General features: G+C 38.3%; 2 protein-coding genes across 4 annotated transcripts in view; one reads left to right on the forward strand and one right to left on the reverse strand.

The window, feature by feature from the left end:
• Nucleotides 1-13,578, forward strand: part of LOC119583700 (DNA-directed RNA polymerases I, II, and III subunit RPABC1) — a 17,334-nt gene extending 3,756 nt beyond the window's left edge. Inside the window, exons 1-5 of one of the 3 annotated variants that reach the window (XM_037932334.1) lie at nucleotides 3,518-3,599; nucleotides 7,366-7,623; nucleotides 8,782-8,886; nucleotides 10,034-10,170; nucleotides 13,354-13,578. In XM_037932334.1, the coding sequence (XP_037788262.1) occupies nucleotides 7,381-7,623; nucleotides 8,782-8,886; nucleotides 10,034-10,170; nucleotides 13,354-13,501 (633 nt within the window). In that variant the 5' untranslated portion in view covers nucleotides 3,518-3,599; nucleotides 7,366-7,380 and the 3' untranslated portion in view covers nucleotides 13,502-13,578. Of the gene's footprint in view, nucleotides 1-3,517; nucleotides 3,600-7,182; nucleotides 7,275-7,365; nucleotides 7,624-8,781; nucleotides 8,887-10,033; nucleotides 10,171-13,353 lie in introns of those variants that run through there. The other 2 variants (XM_037932335.1, XM_037932336.1) reach the window with 2 other exon arrangements.
• LOC119583697 (histone-lysine N-methyltransferase, H3 lysine-79 specific-like) overlaps nucleotides 13,570-20,000 on the reverse strand; it is a gene marked incomplete in the record, with an annotated part of 145,940 nt that continues 139,509 nt past the window's right edge. The window contains 1 exon segment of the mRNA XM_037932332.1: nucleotides 13,570-19,845.

Below are 20,000 nucleotides of genomic sequence, written 5' to 3' on the forward strand. Positions count from 1 at the left end.
GGAGAGAGAGAGAGAGGGGGAGAGAGAGGAAAAGAGAGAGAGGAGAGAGGAGAGAGAGGGGGGGGGGGGGGGGAAAAAGGAGGGAGAGAGAGAGAGAGAGAGAGGAAAAGAGAGAGAGGAGAGGGGGAGGAGAGGAGAGAAAAAGGGGGAGAGAGAGGAAGGGGAGGAGAGAGAGAGAGAGGGAGGGGAAGGGAGGGGGAGATGGAGAGAGAGAGAGAGAGAAGGTGGAGGGAGAAAAGAGAGGGGGGGGGAAGGGGGGGAAAAAGAGGGAGAGGGTGGGAGAAGAGAGAGAGAGAAGGGGGGAAAGAGAGGGGAGAGGGGGGGAGAAAAGAAGAGAGAGAGAGGGGGGAGAAAGGAGGGGAGCGGGGGAGAGGGGGGGGGAGAGAGAAAGGGGGGGGGGGAGAGGGGAGGGGGGAAAAAGAGGGAGAGGGGGGAGGAAAAAGAAGAGAGGGGGGGAGGGGAAAAAGAGAAAAAGAGGGGGGGGAAAAGAAGAAGAGGGGGAGAGGAGGGAGAGAGGGGGAGGGAAAAAGAGAGGGAGAGAGAGAAAAGGGGGGGAGGGGGGAGAGAGAGGGGAGGGCAGGAGAGGGGGGGAGAGGGGGAAGGGGGGAGGGGAGAGGGGGAGAGAGAGAGAGGGGGGGAGAGAAAGAGGGGGAGAGGAAAGAGAGAGGGGGGAGAAAAAGAGGGGGAGTGGGGAAGAGAAAAGAGAGGGAGGGAGATGTTGAGAGGAGAGGGAGAGGGGAGAGAAAGAGGGGAGAGAGAAGAAAAGAGAAAAGGGAAAGAGAAAGGGGAAGAGAAAAAGAGGGGGAAAGGGGGGGGGGGGGGAAAAAGGGGGAGGGGAGAGAGAAAGAAGAGAGAGAGAGAGAAGAGGGGGAGGGGGGAGAGAGAGGGAAAAGGGGTTTTAGAGAGAGAGAAAGGGGGGGGGGAGAGAGAGGGGAGAGGAAAAGAGAGAGAGAGGAAAGAAGAGAAAAAGGGGAGAGAGGGGAGAGAGAGGGGGGAGGGGAGAGAGGGGGAAGGGGGAAAAGGGGGAGAGAGGGGGAGAGGGAGAGGGGAAAAGAAAAGAGGAGGAGAGAGAGAGGGGAGGAGAGGAGGGGAGAGGAGAGAGAGAGGAGAGAAAAGAGGGGAGGGGGAAAAGAGAGAGGAGAGGGAGAAGGGGAGGAGAGAGAAAAGGGGGAAAAGAGGGGAGAGAGAGGGGGAAAAGAGGGGAGAAGAGGGGGGAGAGGGGAAAGGGGAGAGAGAAGAGAGAGGGGAAGAGAGAGAAGAGGGGAGGGGGAAGAAGAGAAAGAGAGAGGAAGAGGGGAGAAGAGAGAGAAGGAAAAGGGGGAGAAAAGACGAAGAGAGAAAGAGAGAGAGAGAGGAGAGAGAGGGGAGAGAGAGAGAGAGGGGAGGAGAGGGGAAAAAGAGAAGAGGGGAAAGAGGGGAGAGAGAGGGGGAAGGGGAGAGGAGAAAAGAGAGAGAGAGAAAGAGAGGGGAGAGAGAAGGGGGGGAGAAAGGAGAGAGAGGGGAGAGAGGGAGGGGAGAGAGAGAGAAAAGAGAGAGAGGAGAGAGAGGAAGGAGAGAGATGAGAGGAGAGAGAGGAGGGGAGAGGAGAGGAGAGAGAGAAGAGAGAGAGAGAAAAAGGGGGGGGGGAAAAAGAGGGGGAAAGGGGGGGGAAAGAGAGAGAAAAGGGGGGGGGAAAAAGGAGAGAGAGGGGGGGGGGGAAAAAAGAGAGAGGGGCAGAAAAGGGGGGGGAAGAGGAGAAGAGAGAGAGAGAGAGGGAGAGAGAGAGAGAGAGAGGGGGAGAAAAGAGAGGGGGAGAGAGAGGGGGGGGGGGGGGGGAGAGGGGGGAGAGAAGAGGGGGAGAGAGGGGGAAAAGGGAGGGGGGAGAGAAGAGAGGGGGGGGGGGGGGGAGTGAGGGGAGAGAGAGAAGGGGAGGGGGAGGAGAGGAGAAGAGAGAGAGAGAGGAAAAGAAGTTTGGGGGGAGAGGAGAGGGGAAAAGAGGGGAAGGGGAGATGAGAAAAGAGAGAGAGAGAGGGGGGGGGGGAGGAAGGGAGGGGAGAGAGAGAGGGGAGAAAAGGGGAGGGGAGAGAGGAGAGAAGGGGGGGAGAAAAGAGAGGGAGAGAGGGGAGGGAGGAGAGAGAAGGGAGGGAACCGAGAGGGAGAGAGAGGAGAGAGAGAGAAAAGAGGAGAGAGGAGAAAAGGGGAAAGAGAGAAGAGAGAGGGGGGGGGGGAAAAGGAGAGAGAGAAGGGGGAGAAAAAGAGGGAAGAGGGGGGGGGGAAAAAAAGAGAGGGGGGAGAGATGGAGAGAGAGAGAGAGGGAAAAAAGGAGGAGAGAGAGGGGGAGAGAGGGAGAGGGAGAGAGAGAGAGAGAGGGGGGGGAGGAGAGAGAAAGGGAAGGGGAGAGAGGAGAGAGAGAGGGGAGAGAGAAGGAGAAGAAGAGGAGAGAGAGGGAGGGAGAGAGGGTGAGAGGGGGAGGAGGAAAAGGGAGAAAGGAAAAATGAAAGACGAGAGGGAAAAAAGAAAAAGAGAAAGAGGGGGTGAGGGGGAGAGAGGGGAGAGAGAGAGAGGAGAGAGAGAGAGAGAGAGGGAGAGAGAAGAAAAAGGGAAGGGGGGGGGGGGGGGGTTTAGAGAGGGGGAGAGAGAGGAGAGGAAAAAGGGGGAGAGAGAGAGAGGAGAGAGGAGGAGAGGGAAAAGAGGAAAAGAGAGGGGAAAAGGGGGAGAGAGTTGAGAGAGAGGGAAAGAGAGAGAGACCCCGAAAAAGAGGGGAGAGAAAAGGAGGGGGAGGGCCGGGGGAGGAAGAGGGGAGGAGGAGAAAAGAGAAAAAGGGGGAAAGGGGAGGAGAGAGAGAGGGAGAGAGGGAGGGAGAGGGAGAGAAGGGGAGAGGGAGAGAGAGGGGGGGGGGTGAGGGGAGAGAGAGGGAGAGGGAGAGAGAGGGGGAGGGAGGAGAGGGAGAGGGAGAAGAGAGAGAGAGAGAAAAGACGAGAGGAAAAGAGGAGAAAAAAGGGGGGAAGAGGGGGAGAAGAGGAGAGAGAGAGAGGGGAGAGGAGGGAAAAGAGAGAGAGAAGGGGAGAGAGAGAGAGGGAGAGGGGGGGAGGGAGGGAGAGAGAGGAGAGAGAGAGAAAAGAGAGAAAAGAGAGAAGAGAGAGAAAGAGAGAGAGAGAGAGGGGAAGAGAGAGAAAAAAGGGGAAAAAAAGAGAGGAGAGAGAGAGGGGAGAGAGAGAGAGGAGAGAGAGAGAGGGGGAGAGAGAGGAGAGAGAGGGGGAGAAGAGAGGGGAGAGGAGAGAGAGAGAGAGAGGAAGAGAAGAGAGAAGAGAGAGAGAGAAGGGGAGAGAGAGAGAGAGAGCGAGGAGGGAAAAGAATGACAGAGAGAATGTGAAAAGGGACATAAAAATTTTCATTGTTTGGGTTATCTGATTATTGGTTGTTGATACCCTTTGTTTATTTGTATGTAAGTGTGTGTATGAACTGCAAATTATACCACGATTATTTCATAGAGAAAATGTCAACTTTATATTGACATCGAAGTCTTTATACACGAGATCCTTTACCGACTTCATTTATACACCTGATCCCTTCAGACAACAACAACAAACGTGGAAAACATTATACTCTGTCTAGGTTGCGTGAGTTATTTTTCTCGTTTTCGTTTGTGCATGCCTAAATGATGAAATTTTCTTAATAGAATAAAGGGGCATTTGTCAAGTTGTAAATTTCCCAAAGAATTTGAGGTCAGGAAGTATTTCTGTGTTATTTATCCTAGAATTGCATCACCTAAAATCTCGTGGTCTGGCTTGCTGGTTGATATTCAATTTTTGCGGCACAGAGGAACCTTTTAAACATTAATAGAATCATATTCGCTAATGAATCAATAATTTATCTTTTAAGCATACGTAAGATGTTAAGAAATAAAGACAAATAGTGCGATCCTTACGGTGTTTTACACATACTGTAGGAAATACGTTCTTTTTCATATTATTGTTTGTTTGTCTTTTGTTTCACGTAGCCATCCCACTTTGCATTTTTTTTCTGGTAATAATTTTGGTTTTATACAACAATCCTACTTGGCAATTAATCTTGGATATAATTTCAGTTTCACACAGCCATATGGTGTATTGTAAACTTTACCTGTATTTGATATAACAACAGAAGGTAAAGTAATTCTACCCCCTTCAGTCATGGGGGACCCGTGGGTAATCATAGGTTGAAGGGGGGTGGGGGTACACATGGGGGAAATAGTGGAATCAGAAGTAGAAATTTGAAAAAGGGCAAAATCCGAATGAGAGTCCAGATTAAAAGAGCAAAGGAAAATCTAAAAATGAAAAACTAAAGCCAAACTTTGTAATAGATAAGTGACAGAAAGAGGTTATACTAATTACTGTCCGGTACCACCCGGTACTGCCAGATGGTAATAGATATACTGCCTGGTAACTATAAATACATTATTTGCTTTTTTTATATATATAAATTTTGTCATGCAAAATACACCATGGTCTTTTGTGTGCACTCTGAATTTGGAGTTTTGGGTGATGGGAGGGATAAGAACAAGAACAGGAACAGGGTTAGATTATGTGGTAATTATAAGTGCACCCCTACCTCCTACCTGGAATGCAAAATCTCCACTACAACTTACTGGCAAGATAGATTCCAAACAGGTCTGAGTAAAGTACTTCATGAGTTTTGGGATGTTCATATTGTGCTTATGTATTAATTCAGCTAACTGTTACAGGTATATTTGGTTACTGGTTTGAAGATGCTGTTGTCATAACAACTAAACTAAACTAAACCAATTAATCAAACCTTCCTAGCAAGGAAGAATTCTTATTTAAAATTTAATTCACTATTTCGCTTTTTAGTTATTTGTGACTATTAGTGTAAGGCTTCTAATGACTTACTCTGAGATCTGTCTATTCATGGAGTCAGAAACAGGAAAGTTTCATGTCAAAGTAAAGCAGCTAACACTGATGTATTTACATATATGAATGATTTAAGAAAATTAAAAAAGGTGCTATTATACAAGTATAGGGTACACTCGCCAATTTCTCCAATAAAGATGTAGTTTGCATGAAGAACTGCTACACAAAAACTGTTTTATCAAAGCTGAATATACACGCAGAAGAGATAAAAAGCACTGAAGTTGTAGGCATTTATTTCCATTACTTTATTAACAATAGACTGAAAAGTAAAAGTAACAAAATCATTACCTTTCTTAGCCAAAAGCTAGGAGTCTTAATTTTACAAAAATGAAATTTAAAGCATGTTATTTATCAGATTTGATTCAGGTGTACAGCCAAGGCCTTAAGGATAATATTATCACCTAAATTAAAAGTCTAATGGGGAAAGGGTTAAGGGGATGTACATAGCAGGTGTCTAATATAATGTACTTGCTCTGTCATCATGCAGTGCATGTCACATACTGGGACATGCGTCAGAATAGCCCATATTGGTTAATACTCACTCTCCTTATTGGACACTTCAACAAATGTAGGATGCATGAATTTGTATTATATTCAAGCAGTCTTCTGACTTTTACAGGTGTTTGTCTAGTTAAGTTCAATAAATAATGTCAAATACAGTAAAAAGGGAAAAGCAATGAAATTGCATAAAACAGAGATGTTCTTAGTCAGAAGGCATATCAGTGTATCATTGAGGACATAAAAAACATTTGTTTGCTATCTCTTAAACATTACTAATGACATAAAAACTGCATCATTCATCATGCCAATATAAATATTTGAACTACAGCTTCATGCATAACTTTTACTTCATGGTTTAGCTTTTGTGTCACTGATGCTCTAGAAAATCCCATTATTCTCCCAATTTCTCTTATTTGCAGTTTCATTTGTAAAGGAAATGAGCAAAGGCTTTTGTAGCCTCCAAAAGCTCTTTTCAAGCAGCAAACACGTGGGTTCCAGTTTCTAACAATATTTCTAGCATTCCAAGAGATTATTTTACCTCAAAAGAAAAGGGAAAGAAATAGCCTGATTTTGCAATATAAACATGGAATATAAATTTTTTGATAGGTTACATTTTATAAGCTGAAATAGAAGAATTTATCTTTGGTGGAAACTCATTATCCTTTATCAATGGAAGCAACATGATTATAATTAACTCCTCTATAATTATCAATCCAAAGTCCTAATGCAGATTGCAAAAAAAAATGCATGATAAAAAGGGTGACTAACCCAATTCTGCTGGGAAAAATGCTGTGCTCATTTTATTTTATTTTATTTTATTATTTGCTTGTGTGTGTGTGTGTGTGTGTGTGAAATGTCTCTGCACATAGATGGCTCTGCTAGTGCTTAGCCACAGAGGAGTCAGTTAGTAGACTTTGTGACCTTACATGATTTCACCTTTTCTTGAATTGGTGGGAAAAACATTTTTTTTACAAATACTATGAATATCGATGGTGTTATTTTTATTATCAATATTATAATTACTATAATGTTATGAACATTAGTAACAGCAAAGTAAGATAACGTGAAATATTTTCATAAATCAAGGTAAAGGGTAAAAGGGTGAGACAGGTAGTACTCATAATTGGCTTATTGGTGACTTAGTACAAGCCATCTATGTATAAAAACAATTAATAAAGTAAACTCACAGTGGGCATGGCATGTACATACATGCCATGCCCAGCAGTATTGGGTTAAAGCAAGGGAACAAATCCAAACAAGATTAGTTAAAGCTAGGCAGCATAAAATTAATAAAAAGTGTATAGCATAATGTTGTCATTCGTAGGTAAAGGTGTGAAGATTTTGATGCCATTAGATTTGCTATGGCAGAAGTACAGGAAAGATAACATGAGAAACAAAGAAAATCATGTAATGACTTCTCAGAATACACAGCAGCTATTTATTATGCCTCAGAGATTAGGAAGATTTATTATTGTGAATACTTTTGTGTCAACTCTAAAATGGGAAGTTTGAGAGAATTACAGATGGTAAGGCAAAAAAATCATACATTTATTTTACGTTCTATTTGTCCCCAAAATTGTGTTTAAAAGTATATGATTATATTTTTAAAATACATTTTATGTAAGTATATGTATATATATTTTTTAAATACATTTTTATGTATAATGTTTAACCAAATAGCAGAATATATTGCTCTGGTACAATATCATGTAGGTTTGACAGCATATGATTCTATTTTCAAAAAATATGAATCAGAGGATTAAGAAAAGTTTTGGTGAAAAAACATTAATAAGTATAACACATTTTTAGAGCCTAATGCAAAGGAACAATGTCGGGAGAAGGAAAGCACTTTAAAATGTCACGAGTAACCAAACAAGGTACAAAGTGAGTATCAGAAATTGAGGTTAAAGTACTAATCACCATTTTCCTTTCTCTAATGCAAGACATTTACTAATCTTGAAAACTCTTTCTGCAGTGAAGAAAAAAAATCATGGATGATGAAGCTGAGACTTACAAGCTTTGGCGTATCCGTAAGACTATCATGCAGCTCTGCCACGACCGTGGGTATTTAGTAACACAAGATGAATTGGATCAGACCCTTGATCAATTCAAGGAACAGTTTGGAGACAAACCCTCAGAGCGTCACCCTGCAAGATCAGATCTGATTGTGCTCGTAGCCCACAATGATGATCCGACTGATCAGATGTTTGTTTTCTTCCCAGATGAACCAAAGGTCTGTTTAGTCTGTGTTGATTGCATTATAGAGCTGTCGTAATTTTTTGTCAGTTTTTTTTTTTTTTTTTTTTTTTTTTTTTTTTTTTTTTTTTTTTTTTTCATGAACTATATATTACACTAGAAGTATGAATGTAGGGTTAGTATATATGTGTTGGTGTGGGTGACTTTTGGATATTTCTTTATAATTGTACTACTAGGCTGTCATCTAATTCTGGCATGCATATTTATACAGTTGTGTAATTGTCAAAATTTCCTCCTTTGTCCAATACAGTCTATTGCTGTATTGTCTGCATACCATAACCAACTGTCTAAGAAGACATTAGCTTCTTGTTTGAGTCATAAAATTGTTGTCGTGAGACAATTGGCTACTTATAGATAATTTGGTGCAGGGGCGTCACATCAGCTTATTCTTGGGGGGGATGAGCTATTCTAGCTATTCTGGTGAATGGACAATTGGGCTTTTAATTAAACTCTTTATCCATACCTTGTTTTTGTATTTTTTCTTTGCTGCTAATATTTGTTTTTGATATTTGATACTTTAATGCAGTACTACCTTAAGTGTAGTCACTCTAGTATTGATTTGTGAAAAGTCACTACGCATAGATGGCCCCACAGCTGCTTAGCCACGAAATAGTCAGTTAGTCTACCTTGTGACTTCACTTGACTTTCCTATTTTGAGAATTTTTGTTTTTTTACTAATGCTATCAATATCAATATTATTATTATTATTATTATTATTATTATTATTATTATTATTATTATTATTATAGACATTGTCATTATTATAATGCTATTTATTGAGATTACTATCAACAATATAAGATAAAAGAAAACATTTCCAATGGGTAAGGAATGGATAAACATGTGAGATAGATACTACTAGTTGTCAGCTCATTGGTGACTAAGTATTTGTGGAGCCATCTATGTGTAAAGACAATTAATAAACTAAACTCCCAGTGGGCATGGCACATACAGACATGCCATAAATTCTTTTTGAAACCTACAATACATAGTGTTAATAAGCATGGGCACTTTAACATTCTTTAGGTATGATTTTTATCTTTACCATGTCACTGAAGTGTTTTTGAGCAAATCAGTGTTTGAGAATCCACTTCCTGTAGACTTTGAATTCACAGATGGAATCCTCAATTTACAGGTGGGTGTACGAACAATCAAGACTTATTGCACCAGGATGCAGGAAGAGAACATTCAGCGTGCTATCATTGTTGTGCAATCAGGAATGTCTCCATCTGCCAAACAGGTACTTCTGTCTTCTTCTGTTAACTAGATTTAGAACTTGTTTGTACATAAAATTTCAGTTTGCAAGATATTCATATGTCTGTCTCTGTCTGATTCTCTGTCTGTCTACTCTTGATGCATCCTTCACATGTATTGATGTTCTACAGTATTAATGTTCTACTATAATGCCCCAGGGGGGCATTATAGTTGAAGTGAACTATAAAAGTTACTTTTATCCAGAATAATTAAATATTTTGAAATATCTTTGTGTGTATATATTATGATGTTTTTAAACATCTGTTGAGTTCCTGGATGCATTTCTCATACCATGGGTATTTTTATGAATAATTGTAATTATGTTGTGTATCTATAAGATATCACATATCCTGATCATTATAATGTGAAATTTTGGATCTTCTATGCCAGAATACTAGATAATAGTAGAAAAAATAACCAGTTCATTAAAACAGCTAGTTATCAAATGTGAGAAACCATTTCTGTTGTCATAGGATTCGGGTGTCACATGACACCCTTTTTACCACTGAAAAAATGACTATTCAGTACCTCAGACTTGTTGATCCGTGGGCAGAAAAGTCTCAACATGCACATTTTTATCATCTACAAGCATTTAACCAAGATTGTCTTGGCCAGTTTTAGCACTCCCAAGGATGATACCCATTTACTGTATCTTTCTGTTGTCAGTTTTGTTTCTTAGGCGATTAGTTACCAAAGAGTCAATTACTAAATCCACCTTACCTCATCTGTTTACCCCATTCCTTGAAGTTACGGGAAGAAAAGGTTTTCTTTTTTAATACAATTATTAGTATTATCAGCATTGCTATCATTGTTATTAATAATATGATTATTATTATAATGCTATTTCCAATAATAAAAGTAATCCAGTAAGCCTAATATTTATCTCTTTGTTGTCTAAGCATTAGTGGAGCAATCTGTGTGAAAACAAAATTAATGAAATTAAATCACAGTGTTTGGTGCATATATACATGCACACCAGGCATCATTAAGTTGAACTGAAGTGGAGATAAGTTTCTAGTTTATAAATTTAATTCAGATTTCAACCAAAAAATATTCACCTTTTTTAAGAAGGCGGCTTAGTGTTTTAAAACAAAAGTTAAATATTTTTATAACTGTCTGTAATCAATTTTCAGGCTTTAGTTGACATGGCACCCAAGTACATTCTTGAGCAGTTTTTAGAATCTGAGTTGCTGATCAATATCACAGAGCATGAACTTGTACCAGAACATGTGGTCATGACAGCAGAAGAGAAAACGGAATTGCTTCAGAGGTAAGTCTGCAAGGTTTTTGATATTGTTTCTCTGATTTTATAGTGTTAGGATCTCCATTATATATGTTTTTGACATTCTGTCATCATAGATTTATATATGATATCCTCAAATGAAATGTATAAATAATTTTTAGTATTTCTTTTGAATAATTTTTTTTTTCATAGTTCTTGCTTTTTTGTATGGTTCAAGTGATTCAAAATAACAGTTTTTCTGAATGTTTTGTCCATCAGTGAACTGTTTTCAGGATTTTGAATGTGTCTCAAACTTCCTGCCTTTTTCTCCTCCCCTCTATACCCTCCCACACTGGGCTGATTTTGAGGGCCATTACCTATCACATGAAGCATCCTATTGGATCCAGATGCTTCAGAGCCATCACATGTTCCAGTATATTTACTAGAAAGCTTATTACTTGATCATCTAAACAGTGATTATTATATCATATTAGGCATAATTATTTTGTAGATATGACTGATATATATTACACCTACCAATGGTGCATAGTTAAGATTTTAAAGATTATCCTGACAAATGTGCATTTGCTCAACAATACAAATAAACATCCACACTGACAAGCTGAAGATATAGAGCTCACTGTGGAAATTATTTACTCCCTGGAGGACAAATGAGAGCCAGAGAATATTTATGGAATACCAGCTACAAGGATCCTTAAATCAGAATGTTAAAAATTGGGTATTGGGGTAGCTGGCATGGTAGTATGACATATGATAATTGACAAAATAGGTGGAATGGCATTTGTAAGTTTATTGTCTTTCTGAAATTTTCAGTTGACATCAAAGGTCATATAGCACTATAGTGACGGTTAGTTGATTAAATGTGCTACATGTTAAAAGTCATATAACAGTTGGCATTGAAAGGGGCAAAGAGGGGTGAAGGTAGAGAAGATGGGTTAATGGGCTAAGCTTAGGATGAACAGGTGATTAGATCAAAATTGTTTGGAAGAAGTGTGGGATTCTGCAGGGATGTCTGTAAGGTAAGGTAGGGATTAGCAAAAGGAGAAAGTTGGGTTTAAGGACGGTTAGATCACGGTTTCAGGAGAAAAGTAAGAGGGAATCCAGGGAAGGGGGCTGTTGTAACATGTGTTACTTGTGTATCCAGGGGTAAGCATAAGGGATAATGGGGAAGGAAGAGGGGATGATGCAGCTGAAGCAGGGGGGAATGGGATGTGTTGGGAGGGAGTGGGAGGAAGGGGTGTTGTCGGGAGAATATGATTAGGAGGATGGAGGGATGTTGGCAGTTTCTTTGAGTGTAAGGGAAATGGGAACAGAGAGATTGGAAGATGATGCAGTGCAGGCATGTTATTTTGATTAGAAAGGACAGTACTGGAGTAGGGAGTAAGAGAAAAACCTCATCTGGGCTTCCTGTCTGATCTTTCATTAAGTGAAGCCAGATAGTACTGAAGTAGGGAGTAAGAGAAAAAACATGTTTTTCTGCTTCCTGACTGGCCTCATGTAAAGTGAGGCCAAGTTCGAATCTGATATTTACCACCTAAGATTCAAGCTTGTAGGTAGAGCAGCCCCTATAAAATACAGTGTAGGGGCCACCACAACTGGCACATTTACATGATTGTACAGAGCAGTTTGAGCAATTATGACCAGGAGAGGGCATCAGTTTGTGGAGCAGCAATGGGTGGCTTAGGTGCCAGCAGTTCTGACATGGATGGAGGTGGAGGGTGATATGGGCAGATAGGGAGCCACTCCCCATCAATATAAACACGAGGAGGTCATGTGTGTGGAAAGTAGTCTTGGCAATATTGGTGGAGGACTTACAGTGACCTTTAGGGGACTGGTTTAGCATTGTACTGATACTACATCATAGTCCTGCTCCACAATCTGACTAACCCTTGTCATAGATGGGGCAGATGGAGACAGTTCCAGTATTTAGGTAGGGTTGAGGCTGGGCAGAAATGAGTTTGCCAGTGAAGTCAGTCAGGGTTGATAATGCTTTAGCTTGGGATTCAAATGTAACTGTGACAAGGCAGGAATGATTGGGGTGGCTGTGGATGGAATCTGCCTACTTGTGTTTTGAGGCATTGCTTGAAGAGGAGAGTGTTGTCAGAGTAAGGGTCTGTAGAGGGAATCAAGAAAAATCAATCCCATTTGGCTGGACTAAAGAGTATTCATCAGAGGGTTTGTAGGGTGGGGATGTGTGGAAGAGGTAGTACTGCTGAGAGGTGGACAACAAGGCTGTAGAATAGTAATAAGGGAAGGAAGGCATAGTAGATGAGGAAAGTTTTGGGGGTGGAGATGAAGTAGAGGAAGTTAGGAGAGAAGGAATTTTTTCTAGACATTGAGTAATGACCTGGGTGAATCGTTTGGCCTGGAATGAGGTGATAGGTTCAGAGTTGTGGTCAAAGGAGAGCCTGGGGTGGGGGAATCAGGAGAATTTAAATCTGGTGAGACTAGTTGATATAAGGGCAAGCCTCAGTACCCTTAATAAGGGTAGATAGTCTTCATTACTGCCCATGATAAGTCTGGAGTATGTTGGGAAGAAGAATGGTCCACCCCACAGGGTCCCCTTGAGGGGTAAGGGTTAGACAACTAAACAAGGGAATACCATGCCCATGGCTCCCTCAGGCTGTTGATGACTGGCAGTGTCAAAAGGTCACACCTTAGGAAGTGGATAGAAGAAGGGGTTGGAGAAAGGGTGGGTCATTCAAGAGGTTATTGTAGACACTATGGTCTTTTATGGGAGGATGGTTCTCTATGGGGTGATCCCCAGCACTGGGTCCCAGTCTCTGTCTCCTAAGCCGACCCCTCTCCCTTCCCACGGCAACAATGGGCATGGGATTGGAGGGAGGGTTATTCAGGAGGTTATTTTAGACACTATGGTTGTTTCTTGGAGGATAGTTCTCAATGGGGGTACTCTAGGTTAAAGTGTGACCCCGCCCCCCCCCCTCCCCATACCTGACCAGACACTCCTTGTGCTTATTCAAGGATCCCTGGCCATTCACTAGTATTGCTCAATGTAGCTTATAAAGACTGAATTACAAACTCCATAGTGACAGAGTTGAATATTTACTTGTTCATATAATTAGCTTGTTTTTTAAATACTTTCTTCAGTTGATTATGTATCAGAAATGCTTTAATGCTATTCAGATGTTTATCAGCAACAAAAGTTAATATATACTTTACTAAATATCTCTTATTTATTTTATTTTCTAGATACAAGCTGAAGGATAATCAGCTTATGAGAATCCAGGCTGGAGATCCAGTGGCACGGTATTTTGGTCTGAAACGTGGACAAGTAGTGAAAATTATTCGACCATCTGAAACTGCTGGACGGTACATTTCGTATAGACTAGTGGTGTGATTTAATTTACTTTAGTTTATAAGACTATCTTTTTTTATGACTGAAATATGCCCAAAATAAAGTCATGGTAAAAACAATTGAGAATTTTATTCTGAACAATGGATACAATTTTACAGACAGCATAGATAAGAACCAAATACATGTACAATACAAAAATGATAAATTTTACATTAAGTACAGGTAGGGCAAAATTTTTGTACTTACAGTCATGATCCCACAAGTGAGTAAACCACATATGGACAAATGAGGGTAAATGATCAAAAGATGGACACATAATAAACCATGGTTGAATTGCTTGTCAAATCAAAAATTCATTTCCTTGTACTTTGTAATATATATATATAGAGAGAGAGGAAAGAAAAAAATTATATTTACCTTTCTCTTTTACAATAATCTTAGACCATTAATGATGAAGAGGAATTACAGTCATGTCCATTTTTTGAAGACTTACTCTACTATGGGCTGGTATGAACAATTATCAGAATAGATTAATCTATTTTTACATTTTTAGTGAGGTTTTCCAATGCTCTTTTAGTTTTCAGCCTCATATTTACTTGACCTGAATCCATACAGATGAATATTTACAAGTTCCCGTTACTGTTTCAAGCAGTTTCAACTCGCTAAGCCCTTACTGTTATGAATAATCTTTTTTCAAACCAGTGGAGCAAATAGCTTCAAAAAAGTGGATGGATCACATTTAAATTACAGTATTTGATTCTGGAAGATATAACACATGCATTGTTAATCATCCCTATATTTTAAACCATCAATGTTGTCACTTGTGAGTTTGTCAGCCCAGCAGAAAGAAAACAATAAGATGAGCTACTCTCTTTTATCTATCTCTCTTAGTTATCATATGTTGTCATTCTGCAGGGATGAAATGTAACTAGAATGGAAATTGTTGGTCTTAGTTGGTTCTTCATTAAGACCAATCTCTATACAATATCAGCAAAGATGCCTCAGTAGAACCCTGTCTAAGACCCAAAAATTACCAATCTAGTTACAAATGTACACAGCCCAAGCCAGCTCATTGGTTGCGATAACCAGAAGCCGGCTGTATCATATGCACACAGTGTACACTAAGGTACTCCATGTACTCATCACTGTGACTTGATAAAAACCCATGAGGAGTAACTGGCAGTAGCAGGGCATTAGAACACACAATGAGATCAGTGATTGTGACCAGCAACACAACAAAAATCACTTGTTTTATCTTACAATATTTACAATACTTTCCCATTTGGCCTTTCTATTAGCTTCCATGGAATTTTAAACATGAATGCTATAACTAAGTTCTCTTAGAGTCATCTCATCTTTTCTCTTTCTACATACACTCTTCATTGAAGAAAAATTTGGCAGTTTAATAAACAATCAATCTAGTAGAATTTTATGTTATACATAACAACTCATAGCTATCTATAATCCAGGCTGCTGACAGGAAGGCCACGTGGGCATGGAGCTCTTATGAATGGCAGTGAAAAAGAGGTATAAAAATCAGTCATGTATTTTACAGCATATCAAAAAAGGTTGCATCCAGTGACGACCACCTTGTCTTTTGTCACAGCAAGTTGCACTTCTACTTCACACTATACAGAACTACATCCAGTCATTGCAGTAGACATCCCTTCTGTTAAAAAAAGCTACAGTCTGTATGTTGATGGGTATAAGAACACCATCTTTACATCCAGAGTATAGCTTTCCTAATAACAGATTTAATAGTTATTCACCACATAAGCTAAAATTTACACTAATGATCACTGGCAGCATCACCATACTACTTAAAACTCTACAATACACAAAATCTTAATAAAAAGGACAAAAAAAAGGGTGGGGCAGGACTCAACATTTTCAACAAAGATTAAAACATTTCTTTCATATCACAAACAAAACTAGTGAAACAAGAAAAAAAGAAAGATAAAGGGTTCCAATTATCACTGGTGAAAAATCTGTGGCAATTCTCAATAATAGATATAACAAAGCTATTGAACTGCTTGCAAACACTGCATGATCAGCACACCATGACTATTACTATAAACACTGATCTCTTTGTACAACATCCTATTCAATATCATCTGACAAAATGTAGATTCAAAAAAAAAAAGAAGAGAAATCACATAAAAAACTGAGACCATTCCATTTTTAACAACAAAATTATCGAAATAAGTTACACATCCATAAATAAGATCAATAGAAAACACAGCTAATACTGTGCTAAAGATGGTATTAATTCCTGTCTTCCCTCCAAAACCCTGGATGGACTGTACTCTTTCACTAGTGCCATATTAAGGTAGAAGTCTTTTGTCAATATAGAATTTAAAAAGTACTATAAATGTATGAGCATCTACTTTGCCAATACCAAGATACTGGTGACAAAGAAGCAAAAAAAAGATTCCTGCTTATTTCATTTAATTGGAAATGCAATATTTCCATACACTCAAAATTATTTCACAGTACTTTTTTTTCCTTAACAACAAATCACTTCACTACAAAACTGGACATGAATTTAAATGACAATACTTAAAAACACACTAAAGGAAAGGAAACAAGGCATCAAAATATCAGAATAAAAAGAGTACGCCATGAAAAGGTTTGTGGTTGACTTTTCCCTTCCTGATTTCCTTATTAAATGACACTCAATCAGCAAACATGCAAACCAACAAAAATAAAGAAGCAAATAATTATAGTATGAAATTCAAGATAATCATTGATCTAACTGACCACAATAATAACGAATTTTGTAATTGTTGCAACAGTACAAGTAATAGCATTAGTATTAGTAACATAGTAGTGATAGCAGTAGTAGTAGTAGTAGTAGCTGTAGTAAGGAAAGCAAGAAGGAAGGGAAAAAGAAATGAAAGTAAGGAATGAAGGACAGAGAGAAAAAAGAAAAGGTGGATTAAAAGAGAATACAAAAAAATATTTTAAAAATACACATTTACTTTGAATCCTTAACACTTTTCTTCACGAGTTCAAATGATACTACAGTAAAAAGATTCAATCATTCATTCATTCATTCATTCAAAAATAACATATATGACAAAATTATACAAAGATAAGGAAAAAAAGAAAGAAAGAAGAAAAAAGAAAAACCGAATAATGATAACAATAATAACAAGAATCATAACAACAATATTACAGAAGAAAAAGAACAAAGATTTCAGTACAGTACACCAGTAGTACTGTATGATACACATTCAACAAAACAGTTTCTCTGACCAACTCTTGGAGAGATATAAATAAATGTTACATTCCATAGATATAAAAAGAATAAGAAAAATCTCCATTATATGGCCAAAATGAGAGACTTCCTCTTCAATACAATACCCATAGTTTGAGAGCATGGTTCAATGGCAGTGTCATACAACATATTTAAATAATTCCATGGTTTTACAAGTGTGGTTCCATGGCAATGTCACATGATATGATATACCAATTCACCAATTCACACCGACAGCAAATGTTTTTTGGGACCAACATAGGATACCTACAGCTTAAATTATTGATATATAGCAAATATTGAAAACATGTCTGAAGACAAGTCTTGTTTCATTGTATAGTTCTTGGCAGTGCTTCACTTTACTTGTAGGCTGAAGGTAGGGAAGAATTTAAAGCTGTTCATCAGCTTATAAATGGTTCCACTAATGAGAAGATGAACTAGTAGTCTAATTCACTACAACACACACCCTTAGCCTACCGAGCTTGTTAACATTAACACAAGTATATTGTTACTTTGGGCTTTAAACAAGGTTTCCTCTACCTTGTATGGAGTTAACAAAACCAAACTGTGTTTCTCACTAAATTTTGTACATGCAGCATTCCTAAACATATTACTATTTGGCACATGTTTTGTTGGATTGTTACAATAGAACAATTTTCTGTAGTCTTCACATGAAAGTTAAAATGGCAATTGTATAAAATGCACTTTAAAAAATCCTGGAAAATGGCCAGAAAAAATTGCTCCATACATGACTATCAAAAGATACTTTAAAGGGGATTTTGAGATCACACTATGATGTAGCATAAAATCAAACCTTAATACCCACAAAAACAACAACTTGCATATATGACTACTCCTACACATGTCTCCAAAATATCCACAAAACCTGGATGTCAAAATTTTGATTCAGAAAATACCTAAGACTTTTCATCCCTTAAGAAAAGGCAACAGGAAACTGTTATGAGATAAATATATCAGTAAGATAACTAATGAATCAATGTTATTAAAATGCAAGAAACTGACTGATATGTGTGTTCTTTGTCAAGTTCTCCATTTACTGAATAAAAAGCAAGATGAATATTCCTTTGCTTCTGGCCAAGCATTACCACATGGTAAAATAACTTAAAAATCCAAAACTGCAAAACAGTGCAAATTGGTCCTATTGGTATTATCCAAAAATAGTAACAAACATCCTCAAAAATTACTGCCCTTGTAGGATGAACAGGCATCACATGCATTTGCCAAGATGATCATGAGAGAATGAATCCCACCTAACTTGACCCTGAATTTAATAACCTTTGTACAACCCCAAAAATTAGCCTGCACTCTATGTACTCTTGGTTTTCCTCAAATTCAGCAGTAAGTTAGGTGACTGATAAAGCTAGGGTTGTATGATGAACACATCTCCAGCCTTGAAAACAAAATTTACCAAATATTATAATAGAATAAATACAAAACAGTTCCAGTTAACATGATAAATGACAGGGATATTATGTGTACAAAACAATCTTTCGGTGCCAAGAATTGTGTTCAGCATACCCTCCTTACATGTATGTCCTCCTGCTTTTCTCAAACCTGGCTGAAATCAAACACTGAGGTATAAGAAACTAAATAAATATCATATAAATAAGAATTGAGCATATATAAATAAATCCTGAAAGAGGTACTAATAAACCAGTACACATATATATATCTATGATCAACATTGATGTTATAAGTCAATTTTCTATGTCATTTAGCAATAAATGGGTGTGTGTGTGTATATGAATGTTTGTGGGAGGGGTTGGGGGGCATGTGTATGTGCATCTGTGCATGCAAGTGTGTGTGTATGGGGGGGGGGGGGACATGTGTACATGTGCAGTGTGTCTATGTCAATATAGAAAAAAAAGCCTAGTCAGCCTTTGATAGAAAAAATCTGATATTCCCTTTGAGGCAATGATATCTCAATTACTAAAAACAGTATTATATATTATGATTATTGAAAAAAATCATATACATTCAGGTCTTAAAAAAAAAAAAGTGAAACTTATTGGAAATATAAATATATCTAAAATTGCCTTCCAAGGAACCCAACAGTTATGAACTTGAATTTACTGGCATGAAAAACTTCAATACCAGTCATATAAAAAATCAGGCAAGTTTTCATTGGTAATCTAATGAACAGGGTTATAATTAAATTTTATGCACAAAATTGTCTACTCAAGGCTGCTAGCATCTTCCCAATATCAGTGTTACATAAATGTGTATGGATTATTAGCTGGCCCTCTAATTGGCAGTACAATCATTTCTGACTATGTTGGCTATCATAAAATAATGATATCAGAATATAAACTGTCTCCTCTTTGAATTTTCAATGGGCTGACCGATGGGGAAAAGCCTGTGATCAAATATGTGTTGTAATGAATTCATCAGTCAGTGAAGTACCCATATAAATATTTCATATATAACAATTAGGAACCTGACCCTGTGAAGACTTTTTCATGAACATAAAACAATAATGCCATTCGTGATGGGTATTATACTCATTATCTATGCCCAGATTTGCTTATGTGTAATAATGGTGATAACCCATAGGAAAACTGTAATGTATGAGGGAAAAGTTAATCTGTAGAACAATCATATATGAACATAAAGGTCCCTAAGTTATATACCTATCTGGTTTCTGCACAAACCAAACTTCTTTTTTTTACTATGACTTTAGTGGCAATTGTAACTATGTAATGGGTAACCTAAAATTCTAATTACACAATTCCCACTTCCTCTAACTTATGTTCAAAGAGTCATCCAACCTTTTTCAACTCGGCCATAGATTTTCAAAACCTCCAACCTAAGGACAAGAGATCCACTTGCAGCTATGCCATAATTTATAGTGATTTTGTTTGTAATTAATTTTTTTTTTTTGTCTGTAATTAATTATATTTATTATTTTGTTTGTAATTCATTATCTTTAGTATTTTCTTCAAAATTCATAAAAGTTTAGGCAACTTAATCCTGAAGTGACTAAACATTTACACAAAGGCTTGTATACCAAGTGGCCATTCTACAGTCTTGGTGTTGGTGCTTGTGGTGTTCTTGAATACTGCACACTGCCACCTGGTGAACAAACCCTCTGCTCCACACAGCCACACTGTAATTGTAAAGGTAAAAGATTTTTAAAAATTTACAATAAAATGTTGTATACTTATAAAAATATTTACATATAAATTCCTAAAGTACCATTAATGGCAGAGAGTACTAGCAAGTAATTTTACTTTAAAATAAAATGAATAGATAAATAAAGAT

This window comes from Penaeus monodon, chromosome 17 (assembly GCF_015228065.2).
Source record: "Penaeus monodon isolate SGIC_2016 chromosome 17, NSTDA_Pmon_1, whole genome shotgun sequence".
NCBI lineage: Eukaryota > Metazoa > Arthropoda > Malacostraca > Decapoda > Penaeidae > Penaeus > Penaeus monodon.